Here is a 13,083-nt window from a genome sequence, read left to right as displayed (position 1 = left end):
AGAACCACAACCTTAGGAACCAAACTTAGCCAATCTAACATTTATGAATAAATGCATATTATTAGAGTTAATGTCCTAAATCGAGTGTATCTTGTAGTTTGTAAAGAAAAATTATATATCTAATAAAATAAGAAGTATTTTGTTAATGTTTAAACTGCATTAATTCAATCCAATAAACTAAGATCCATGGTTATTTTATGAAACTTAAACATGTATGTAGAGATATACAAGTAGATCATGTTTAAGTAATAACCTAAACGGTCTGTAATAAAAGAATAAGGTCGGGTACCTTATTCTGGTGACACTACGAATACGACCTGCTTTATAGATGTTACAATTGTTGTAAAGTGCTACAAATGATCTGATCCTGATCATTCATGTGGAGACATGTGAGCGGGGGTATTCTATATAAAGAATTTGTATAAGAATGGATCGCGAAATAAATAGTCTCTCTACATAACACCATTGCTAGAAGAGACTTACATTTCACTAAGATGGCTACAGGTGACTTGACCTTAATTTTGAGTGAGTTGTGAACTCCTGCCTATAAGAGCAATCCTTTGATTTGTATAGGTGAGAGTGGCCTTGTTAGCCGACTCAACAAGCCTACTATTTTGGGGACTTGTCCGAGTAGGGAGTTGGAAATACAACTACACAAGATGGAATTCACTTCTTTCCCGACTTTAGGAAAAAAAGATAAACTGCTCCCTTAATAGCTGATTTCGAGTCTTGAACATTGAGGCCTCAACCTCTCACTGGCCTGAGAGGTGTTAGTTTATAGTTGGACTATAAACGGTTTGTTCATTAGAGGGATCAGTGGTATTTAAAGAGTTAGACGTAACTACAGTGGTAAAATGATATTTTGAACCAGCTATAGTTATGAGCAATTTGTGAAGAGTCGACTCACTATTGATTGGTTATATTCATAGACACATGAATAAATTTACAGTGTGAAGAATGCAACTATTGGTCTTTAGTAGAGTGACCGGTAGTTAATGAAAATTGATTAATTTAATTAAAGAATTTAATTAATTAATCTTATATCATTGGGGCTTCTAATCTATAGGTTCATTAGGTTCCCTTGTTAGCTCACTAAAGAATGTATAAGAGGAATGGTTTGAATTGTTCAAATCAATTGCATATTAATGAGATTAATATAATATGGTTAATTATAGATGTGATCTATAATTAAGAAGGAAAAATAATTGAATAAGATTAACATATTAAAGAGATGCATACATATAAATATGTGATAATTATATGTTGATTAATTATATATTAAATATGATTTAATATAGTTGTTTAATTGATTAATTTATGGTTACTTAATTAATTTTTTAGAAGTAGAGATAAATAAACACGTGATGTTTATTTATTGATTAATTATATAAATTAAATTGGATTTAATATATATGGTTGTTTAATTATTGGAATAATTAATTCAATAAAAGTTATTTAATTAAATTAGAGCTATAGTAGGAATAGGAAAGGCTAAGAGAAGGAGGTCACCACTCTTCTCTATAAATAGGTCTTCATGACTCATATTTGTGATACAGTTGAATTGAGAATTTTGAATCCTAGTCTCCTACTACTTCTCTCAAAATTCCTCTTATTTTCTCTACTTCTATTTCTTCCTCTTTCAAGTTTTAGAGACCACACATCCAATTCTTGGAATCCTAGAGAATAACAAGGTTTCACTTAGGTGGTGTCCCTTGATCATTGAAGAGACGTTCCAAAGAAGATGTGGAGGGAATCGTGAAGAATTTGGGAATCTATAAAGGTAAGTTTTAGCTCTTCCCTCTTTTCTTCTTTTAATGCATGCCAAGCTCGATTGTTTATCCATTATGTTATTATGTTTATACTGTATTTTGTTTATGTAAAATAAAAAACAAAATTGCAAGGCGATCACACGCTTCCACTTGGGATTCGATTCCTTCACATACCACTTTAATGACTCCTACAAAAAAAATTCTAATAACCAAAGTACGTCAAATCTAACTTTCATGAACCCCCCCCCCCCCCCCCCCCCCCCCCCCCCCCAAAGTTCTTTCCACGAACACAACATTCAAACTTAGCAAGACACATACTTTTACAATTCATAAACATAAACAACATTTAGGTAATTACCTAAAACAAAGCTAGCTATATGATTTCAAACTCATCCCCCAATAAAAACACAAGAACCACAAGCTTAGGAACCAAACTTAGTCAACCTAACCTTCATGAATAAATGCATACCACCTTAATAAGTTTTACAAAATAATTCTAATAACCAAACTATGTCAAATCTAACCTTGATGAATAAATGCAATTCAATTCCCCCCTCCCCCCAACATTTAAACCCTAAGAACGTAACATTTAAACTTAGCAAGGTGTATGCTTTTACAATTCATAAACATAAACAACACTTAGGTAATTACATAAAATAAAGCTAGCTATATGACCTTCATGAATAAATGCATACCACTTTAATGAGTCAATACAAGAAAACACCACTTTTTCGATGGTTAAAATTGCTAGAAAATGGTAAAAAAAATGCATCAGAAGACCACTCCCGACAATAAACTAGTCGTTAGGAGTTTAGTCGGGATATACCCATCAGGAGAACATCTCCCGATGCAACAACATATATCGTCAGGAGTTTATATAAACTCCCGATGCTTGATATTCAGCGTCGGTAGTTTGGAACTTCTGATGCATGTATAGACATCATTGGGAGTTCTTAGATCTCCCGATGGTTGGTAGGCCATCGGGAGTTCAATTCACTCTCGACACATGTATAGACATCGTCAGAAGATTTAAGAACTCCCGACATTTTTCACGGGAGATAGTCATTTTTTTAATTTTTAATTTTTTATTTCTAAGTTTTTTAATTTGATCTGAATAACCTAAAATGTATAACATTATAAGCAAATAAAAAAATATTCACATAAGGAACAAAACAAACAAATAAAATCGATATTATTCTTTATTACACAAAAGAGAGAAAAGTTGGCAAAATGGTCTACAAAAGAAATGTCTTGATAAATACATAGAAGAAAGAACTCTTAACATCATCTCTAGCACATCATCTCCGACACAACATCTTCAACACTTCATCTCCAACAACATTTACAACATCATCTCCAAACAACATCCTATAAAACAAACAAAAACCATGAGGTGAATCCTACAATCCAATGAAACAAAGAAAATCCTACAATCCTACAAAACAAAGAAAATCAACACACTTCCAAGACTCCATGTTCTCAATCTTAAACCTCCACAAACACACAAAGACCACAAGTTGAATTCCAAAATAATAACTTATCTCAATCCATCCCACACAACATTCAAAATTCATAAACTTTCACAATCAAACAAAAGCCATAAGATGAATCCTACAATCCTACAAAACAAAGAAAATAAACATACTTCCAAGACTATATATTCTCAACCTGAAACCTCCACAAACACAAAAACCACAAGTTAAACTCCATAAAAAAGATAACTAATCTTAACCCATCCCACATAACATTCAAAATTCATAAACTTCCAAAAACAAACAAAAAATTCCAAGTTGAACTCCAAAACAAGTATAATTAATCTCAAACCACCCCACACAATATTCAAATTTCATAAACATCAACAAACACACAAAAACTCCAGAGAACATATCAAAATTCAATTGTTTGGCTACCATAACTGCAGGATAGCCAACAATTCATTATCATAAAGCTACTAATAAGACATAACTACTTTGTTACTATAACTGCAGGATAACTATCAGGATTGATGCCCTAAGTCTCATGGGTCCTGTAGTTTGTAATTGTAATATACAAACATTTTATTTATTTAATAAAATACAAGATGTTTTATTCCATATTTAGTAGCAATAACCCATAAACCAATAAACTAACATCCAAAGTTATCGTCTATGGCATAAACATGTATGTAAAGACATATAGATGGATCATGTTTAAGTGATAACCCAAATGGTCTGTAGTAGATGGATAAGGCTGGGTACCTTATCCTGGTGACAATATAAATATGACCCACTTTGTAGATGTTACAATTGTTGTAAAGTACTACAAATGATATGATCTTGATCATTCATGTAGAGACATGTGAGTAGGAGTATTCTATACGAAGAAGTTTGTATAAGACCGGACCACGAAATGACTAGTCCCATTATATAATGTTGTTCATAACAGAGACTTACATTTCATTAAGATGACCATAGATGACATGACCTAAATTCTAAGTGAGTTGTGAGCTCCTATCTGTGAAGGCAGTCCTTTGATTTGTATGGGTGAGAGTGGCCAGATTATCGACTTAAAAAGCCTACTATTTTGGGGAATTGTCTGATTAGGGAGTTGGGAACACAACTACACAAGACGGAATTCACTCCTTCCCTAATGTTTAGGTAACTAGATAAATTGCTCAATTAAGGGCTGATTTCGGGGTTTGAACAATGTGGCACCACACCATCCCTTAGCCTGAGAGAGGTTTGGACATAGTTGAACTATGACTTATTGTTCAATAGAAGGTCAGTGGCACTTAAGAAGTTAGATGTAACTATAGGAGCAAAACGGTAATTTTGCTCCAGCTGTACTTACGAGCAATTTGTGAAAGGTTATTGCATCGTCCATTGGTTATATCCAATAGACACAGAAATATATCTGTAGTGCGAAGAGTACAACTGTCGGTCTTTAGTGGAGTGACCAGTAGTTAATGGATGTTGAGTAATTTAACTAAAAAAGTTTAATTAATTATTCAAGTACCATTGGAGCTTTAATCTACAGATCCACAAGGTCCCCTCTATAGCTCAACTGAGATTATTGAGAATTAATTTTGGTTTAATTTGAATTGTTCAAATTAGTTGAGAGATTAATTATATATGATATAATTATTTTAAATCACTTATATGTGATATAACTAATATAATATATTTGATACATTATAATATAAAATTTATTATGAGATGAATTAAATATTTGAATATGATTCAAATATTAATTATATGAATTGGATTCATATAATTGCACTAAATATAAATTAGATTTATATTAAATGCTATACATTATTGAGAGAAATACAAACTATAGGTTATATTGTATTTGATATAATATAAACTATAATTTATGTGTTATATTTTAATATAACATATAGTTATATAATATATTAGTTATTATATTTATTCAAATTAAAATTAGGTTTTAATTTAAATTCAAATTAAAGGGAGGGAGTTATTAAAATAACTTCCCTCCCTTTTTTTCTCTTTGGTTTTTTGACGTGTGGGAGGTTAGCAGAGAAGGGGATCTTCTTATCCCTTTTCGCTAGAGAAGTAGTTTTGGTCTTTGTGTGATTTTTCAGAAGATCTTCCAGTAAGAACACACGTTCTCTCTTCTAAATCTCTCTCTATCTTCCAAAAAATTAGCAAAGTCCATACCTCTTGTGAATTCTCAACCCCTACGAAAAATACAGAGGATTATCTCTTAGTGGTGGCCGTCTTGGGTTACTGTTTTTATTCGACATTTAGTATCAAAGGATGGGTTATACGTAAGTTTGGGAACTTTAGTGGCACCCACAAAACCAATCTTATCCATCTTGGGAACGTAAGTTTGGGTCTTATACAAACTTTTTGTATTGAATACCCGCGATCTCATGTCTCCACATGAATGATCAGGATCAAAACATTTGTAGTACTTTACAACAATTGTAACAACTACAAAGCGGGTGTATTCGTAGTGTCACCAGGATAAGGTATCCAATCTTATCTATCTACTACAGACCATTTAAGTTATCTCTTAAACATGATCCACCTGTATGTCTCCACATACATGTTTAAGTTTTTAAAGATAATCTTGGATCTTAGTTTATTGGTTTTGTGGGTGCTACTAAATGTCACCACTAATATCAAAGGATGGTATCAAAGGATGGGTTATACGTAAGTTTGGGAAAGATTTAAGCTAGCTTAGTACTAAAACATAAGACTTTAGGTGAAAGAAAGAGTTCATGCATTAGATTAAAGTCCCATAGATAAGTCCCTAACATGTGTACCTAATAATTAGACAAAGATGCTGAGGAAGCACCAAGTAAGCAGACTGAGAAGAGAAATATTGACCCTACCAGTGGAGGTCCTGAGGTCTCGTTAGACCTAGATCCGAAGAGAAAAAGAGTTAGAGACTCAGTAGAACAGAAGGCAACTTCTGAAAACGAGTCTAGTACACCAAAGGTAGGCGTAGATCCTGAGATGGAGGATTGAGTGTTCGATAGAATCACTCAAAGATTAGCGGCGAATGTAGGATCGATTCAAAACGATCTAGAAAAGAAGTTTGGCGTTGAAATGCTGAAAGCTTTAGGAGCCATGACGTTCGATGGAACCACAGATCCATTAGATGCTGAAATGTGGTTGGATTTGATTGAAAAGTGTTTTAAAGTTATGAGATGCCCTGAGGACCGTAAGGTCGAGTTAGCGGCATTCTTGCTGCAAAAAGAGGCTGAGAAATGGTGGAAAGTGATAGAGGCTAGAAGAAGTAGTTTAGAAACTATGACTTGGTTTGAGTTTAGACAAGTATTTGAGGATAAATACTACCCTAGTTCTTTTAGAAATGCGAAGAGGGAGGAATTCCTTAGGCTAACTCAAGAAGTGATGACAGTTGCTGAGTATGAGCAAAAATTTACTGAGTTATCTCAGTATGCCCTTCCGATCATCGCGGAAAAGAAGAAGAGGTGTAGAAGATTTGAGAGTTGCCTAAGAAGAAAAATACATACACCTATTACCTCTACATCTAAGGGTGAATTTCACTCAGTTAGTTGAGATCGCTATCCGAGTAGAGCAGAGTGTAGCGAGGGAAGATATACTTCAACCAGGAGAAGGAGAGTTTAGAGTGCCTGGAGAAACAAGAAGTAAAAAATTTAGATCATCGTTCTCTGGACAGTCGAGGATAAGGAGTTTTGGGGGCATGGGCCAACAGAGTTTAAGTCGAAAGAAATCTAGACCTGTAGCTAAACAAAGTGGTAGATCAGTATCAGGTCGTGCTAGTGAGTCAGTAGCTAGTACGAGGAGGAAACACTTTATGTAAACTGTGGTAGGCCTCATACAGAAGTATGTTATGGTAATAGGAATGTGTGTTTCCAGTGCGAACAAGCTGGGCATTTCAAAAGAGATTGTCCTCAGCTAGGTCATGGAGGGAGCACAGAATGAGCAAAGAGAAGTTACCCAGATTGTAAACCAACCTAGAACGACTAGGACTAGAGGAGAAGGATTCGATGTGGCTAAGTAGAAAGGGGTAGTTGGACGACCACCGCAGCAACAACAGGGTAGAATGTACGCTATGACACACCAGGAAGCGGAAGAAGCTCTAGATGTCGTAACTGGTACGATAACTTTATGTAATCAATCCTCTTATGCATTATTTGATCCTGGTGCTACACACTCATTCATATCTAGTATGTGTGCATTACATATAGATAAAATACCTGAACGTATGGATGAGGAATTATTTATCTCTACGCCTGTAGGAGATACTCTAGTAGTACATGAGTATTATAGGAATTGTGAAGTAATTCTTGCAGACCAAAGTTTTTGGGTCGACTTGATTCCATTAGAATTACTAGAATTTGATGTTATCTTAGGAATGGATTTCCTAAGTAAACACTATTCCATAATGGATTGCTTTAGAAGAGAAATAGTGTTTAGGAAACCCGGTGAAAAAGAAATAACTATGGTAGGAAGTAAAAGAATACTCCCAAGAAGTTTAATATCAGTGATAAAAGCTAGAAAACTGTCGAGTAAAGGATGTGAAGCTTATTTAGCATCTGTAGTAGTTTCCCAACATAAGAAACTAAAACTTGAGGATGTACCTGTAGTACAAGAATTCTTAGATGTGTTCCCTGAAGAATTACTAGGCTTACCGCCTGATAGGGAAGTGGAATTTACTATTGAGTTAATTCCTGGTACTACACCTATATCTCAAGCACCATATAGGATGGCCCCAACGGAGTTGAAAGAGTTAAAAGTTCAATTACAGAAACTTGTGGATAAGGGGTACATTAGACCTAGTGTATCACCTTGGGGAGCGCCAGTCTTGTTTTTTAAGAAGAAAGACGGTACTCTTAGATTATGCATAGACTATAGACAGCTAAATAAGGTGACCATTAAAAATAAGTACCCATTGCCTCGTATAGATGATCTCTTCGATCAGTTAAAGGGAGCAACGGTGTTCTCTAAGATAGATTTGAGGTCAGGCTATCACCAGTTGAAGGTGAAAGACACAGATGTTCCTAAAATTGCATTCAGAACTAGATATGGACATTTTGAGTTCCTAGTAATGCCATTTGGATTGACAAATGCTCCTGCAGTATTTATGGACTTGATGAATAGGATATCCCATTCTTATCTGGATCAGTTTGTGATAGTATTCATAGATGACATACTAGTGTATTCTAGTAGTGCGGAAAAACACAAAGAAGATCTAAGGATGGTATTACAAACTTTAAGAGAAAAGAAGTTATATGCCAAATTTAGTAATTGTGATTTTTGGTTAAATCAAGTCATATTTCTTGGGCATATAGTTTCAGCTGAAGGAGTTAGTGTTGATTCTGAAAAGATAGAAGAAATATTTAATTGGGAACGACCCCTGAATGTAATCGAAGTACGCAGTTTTCTGGGTTTAGTAGGTTATTATAGGAGATTCGTGGAGGGTTTCTCTAAGATAGCCCTTCCATTAACAAACCTGACCAGAAAAGATGTGAAGTTTGAATGGTCGCCAGAATGCGAGCATAGTTTCCAAGTGCTGAAACAAAGGTTAGTATTAGCACCAGTATTAACTCTACCTACACCAGGTAAGGGGTTTGAAGTTTATTGTGATGCATCCTGACAAGGATTAGGATGTGTGCTGATGCAGAAGGGAAAAGTAGTAGCCTATGCTTCGCGACAGTTAAAGAAGCATGAATGTAATTACCCTACACACGACTTAGAATTAGCAGCAGATGTGTTAGCTCTAAAATTATGGAGACATTACCTGTTTGTGAGCGATGTCATATATTTACAGACCATAAGAGTCTAAAGCATATCTTTGATCAAAAGGAACTAAACCTAAGACAGAGAAGATGGCTTGAATTGATTAAAGATTATGACTGTACAATTGACTATCACCCAGGTAAAGCAAATGCGGTAGTTGATGCTTTAAGTCGAAAAACTAGATCAGCTGGAGCTAGTATTAATTCAGTGAAGGGTAGATTGATCCATGAGTTGTATAATGCTAGGGCAGCATTATCAATCGGTCGAAAAGGAGGATTACTAGCCTTATTTTAAGTGCGTCCTACTCTTGTAGAGAATATTCTACGTGAGCAATTAAAGGATTCTGATCTGAAAAAGTTAGCTGAAGAAGTGGATAAAGGATTGAGGACGAACTATCAACTAAGAACAAACAAAGTGCTACTAAAGGAGGGTAGGATTTGCATACCTAAGGACTTAGCTCTTAGACAAGCTATCCTAGAAGAAGCACATAGTTTGGCATATGCTATGCACCCATGCAGTACAAAGATGTACAAAACATTAAAGAAATCATACTGGTGGCCGGGTATGAAAAAAGAAATAGCGGAATATGTTGACAAGTGTCTAATATGTCAACAAGTTAAACCAGAGAGACAGAAACTAGCAGGATTACTTAATCCACTCCTAGTACCAGAATGGAAGTGGGAACATATTACGATGGACTTCTTGTATGGATTACAAAAGACACCAGCAAGTTATGATGGTATATGGGTAATTGTGGATAGATTGACAAAAACAGCTAAGTTTTTACCTATTAAAGCCACTTATACCCGGGACCAACTAGCTAAGCTATATGTTGATCGAGTTGTAAGTCAGTTTGGAGTCCAGTTTCAATTGTATCAGATAGAGACCCCAGATTTACATCAAAGTTTTGGCCTAGTTTGCAGAAAGCTATGGGGACCAAGTTATATTTCAGTACCGCTTTTCATCCACAAACAAATGGTCAGTCTGAGCGGACAATCCAGACATTGGAAGACATGCTGAGGAGCATATGTGTTGCAATTCAAGGGCAGTTGGGATACGCATCTGTCGCTAATTGAATTTGCGTATAACAACATCTACCATTCGAGTATCGGAATGGCACCATATGAAGCTCTATACGGAAGACCATGTAGGACTCCAATATGCTGGAATGAAGTCGGTGAAAGGAAATTACTAGGTCCAGAACTTGTACAACAGACATCAGATAACATTATGATTATAAGAGATAATCTTAAGACGGCTCGAGATAGGCAGAAAAGTTATGTTGATAAGCGGAGAAGAGAATTAGAGTTTGAAATGGGTGATAAAGTATTTCTGAAATTATCTTCGTGGAAAGGAATACTCAGGTTCGGTAGAAAAGGGAAGTTAAGCCCGAGATATATTGGACCTTATGAGATAATAGAAAGGATTGGTTTAATGGCATATCGATTGGATTTACCCCCAGAATCATCTCGTGTTCATGATGTGTTTTATGTGGAAATGCTTAGAAAGTATGTGCCATATCCTACTCATATATTATCTGAGCAACCGGTATAGTTGAAAGAGAATTTGTCGTATAAGGAGGAACCAGTGGAGATTCTGGACAGAAAGGAACAAATCTTGAGGAATAAGATAATCTCATTAGTAAAGGTGCTATGGCAGAATCATGCTATAGAAGAAGCAGCATGGGAAGTTGAGGAGCAAATCAGAAATAAGTATCCGCAGTTCTCTTTCAACTATCCCCCCCCCCCCCCCCCCCCCACAGGTAGCGGTCAAATCCTCTGAAGACAGCTCAGTATCTGCTTTGCCACTAAAGGACCAAAAGACTTGTAACCGTTTGCTAAGTGGTTACAGTTAATATTGTACACATGTTGCTATTGTTCATATAGGGACTAGGGTTTGTGGGTTTTGGGACTTATAAATCTAATGTTGTAAATACTCTAAACATATTAAGTTTCTAAGTTAATAAATTGTGGGCCTAATGACGTCCCATTGCATATGAATTATAATTGGTATCAGAGTTATTCCGCAAGAGTTATTAGGCAGTAAGTGTCAGCCCAAGGGTTGGTAACTGCTGCAGTCACCCCTTTCTCTAGGCTAAGAAAGTGGTCTGGGGCGGGGTGTGACACATGCACTTAATTTCAAATATTTCCAAGAATTCTTTGGTTAGAGGTCTTCCCAAATTTAAATTTGAAAAAGACAAATTTTGTGATGCTTGTCAAATGGGTTAACAAACTAAGTCCTCTTTCAAATCTATAAATGTAATCTCTACAACTAGACCCCTTCAACTATTACACATGGACTTATTTGGCCCTTCTAGAATTGCTAGTTTTGGAGGAACTATTATGCCTTTGTGATAGTTGATGATTTTTCAAGATTTACTTGAGTTTTGATGCTAAAACATAAGGATGATGCTTTGAAAAGCTTTTCTAGTTTTGCAAAAAGAGTTCAAAATGAAAAAGGTTTTTTTATTTCTAAAATTAGGAGTGATCATGGAGGAGAATTTGATAGCAATGCTTTTGAAAATTTTTGTGAAGAAAATGGATTTTCTCATAATTTCTCCGCTCCAAGAACTCCTCAACAAAACGGTGTATTTGAAAGGAAAACTCGTACTTTGCAAGAATTTGCTAGATCAATATTGCATGAGTATAGTTTACCTACATACTTTTGGGCAGAAGCCGTTAACATTGCTTGTTATATTTTAAATAGAGTTTTAATTAGACCTTCTTTGGATAAAACTTCTTATGAACTTTGGCATAACAAAATTCCAAATATTTGGTATTTCAAAGTTTTTGGTTGCAAATGTTTTATTTTGAATAACAAAGAAAAACTTGGAAAATTTGATTCTAAGACAGATGTTGGTATTTTTCTTGGCTATTCCTCTACTAGTGAAGCTTATAGAGTTTTCAATAAAAGAACTTTAGTAATTGAGGAATCTATGCACGTAGTATTTGATGAATCTTGCAATGTTATTTCTAATGAGCCTATTTATAGTGATGTTTTAGAAGGAAATTTTGGAGATTTACTTGTTAGTGACAAAGGGAAGGAAATTGTTTCAAGTAAGCAAGAGGTGAGCTTAATCGAAAAGAACAAAGTTGGTTCTTCATCCATGCTTAAAGAGTGGAGATATGCTCCTTCCCATCCCAAAGAATTAATTCTTGGTGATCCCGAAAAGGTGTGAAAACTCATTTCTCTCTTAATATGTTTAATAATCTTACTTTTGTTTCTCAAATTGAACAAAAAAATTTTAAAGATGCCAAAAATGATGAATTTTGGATTTTAGCTATACAAGAAGAATTACATCAATTTGAAAGGATTAAAGTTTTGGAATTAGTCCCTAGGCCCTCTCATGCTTCTATAATTGGAACTAAATGGGTCTTTAGAAATAAAATGGATGAAAATGAAAATATCATTAGAAATAAAGCTAGTCTTGTAGCTCAAGGTTATTGTCAAGAGGAAGGAATAGATTATGAAGAAACTTTTGCACCCATTGCTAGATTAGAAGCTATTAGAATGTTTCTTGCTTTTGCTTCTTATAAGAATTTCATTTTGTATGAAATGGATGTGAAAAGTGCATTTTTAAATGGTTATATCATGGAGGAAGTTTATGTAGAACAACCTCCGGGGTTTGAAAGTTTTGATTTTCCTAATCATGTCTATAAGTTGAAAAAGGCTCTTTATGGCTTAAAACAAGCTCCAATAGCTTGGTATGATAGACTTAGTAATTTTTTGCTTGAGAATGGATTTAAAATGGGTAAAATTAATACTACTCTTTTTATTAAGACTAAAGAAAATGATATGCTTTTAGTACAAATATATGTGGGTGATATTATTTTTTGTTCTACTAATCCATCTTTGTGTGAAGAATTTTCTAAGTGTATGCATAGTGAATTTGAGATGAGTATGATGGGAGAACTTAGCTTCTTCCTTGGACTCCAAATCAAACAACTCAAGGATGGTATTTTCATAAGTCAAGAAAAATACACAAGGGATTTAATCAAAAGGTTCAAATTCAGTGAAGGTAAAATTGCAAAAACTCCTATGAGCACATCCACTAAGCTTGACAAGGATGAAAAAGG

The 13,083-nt window shown here is 34.8% G+C and overlaps 1 protein-coding gene across 1 annotated transcript; it reads left to right on the top strand.

The window, feature by feature from the left end:
* The first annotated feature begins 5,883 nt into the window (after positions 1-5,883).
* On the top strand, positions 5,884-10,561 carry LOC150033178 (uncharacterized). Its single transcript, XM_090306306.1, has 10 exons — positions 5,884-5,929; positions 6,054-6,217; positions 6,795-7,026; positions 7,124-7,211; positions 8,105-8,517; positions 8,560-8,829; positions 9,147-9,214; positions 9,347-9,376; positions 10,052-10,376; positions 10,470-10,561. Exons 1-10 carry the CDS (start codon positions 5,884-5,886, stop codon positions 10,559-10,561), a joined length of 1,728 nt encoding a protein of 575 aa, XP_090162432.1.
* The last annotated feature ends 2,522 nt before the right edge of the window (positions 10,562-13,083 follow it).

Source organism: Benincasa hispida, chromosome 10 (genome assembly GCF_027475165.1).
Source record: "Benincasa hispida cultivar pf3 chromosome 10, pf3_genome.v1.1, whole genome shotgun sequence".
NCBI classification, from domain to species: Eukaryota; Viridiplantae; Streptophyta; class Magnoliopsida; order Cucurbitales; family Cucurbitaceae; genus Benincasa; species Benincasa hispida.
The sequence above is the reverse complement of the archived record's forward strand: the minus strand, read 5'-3'. Positions and strand labels throughout refer to the sequence as shown.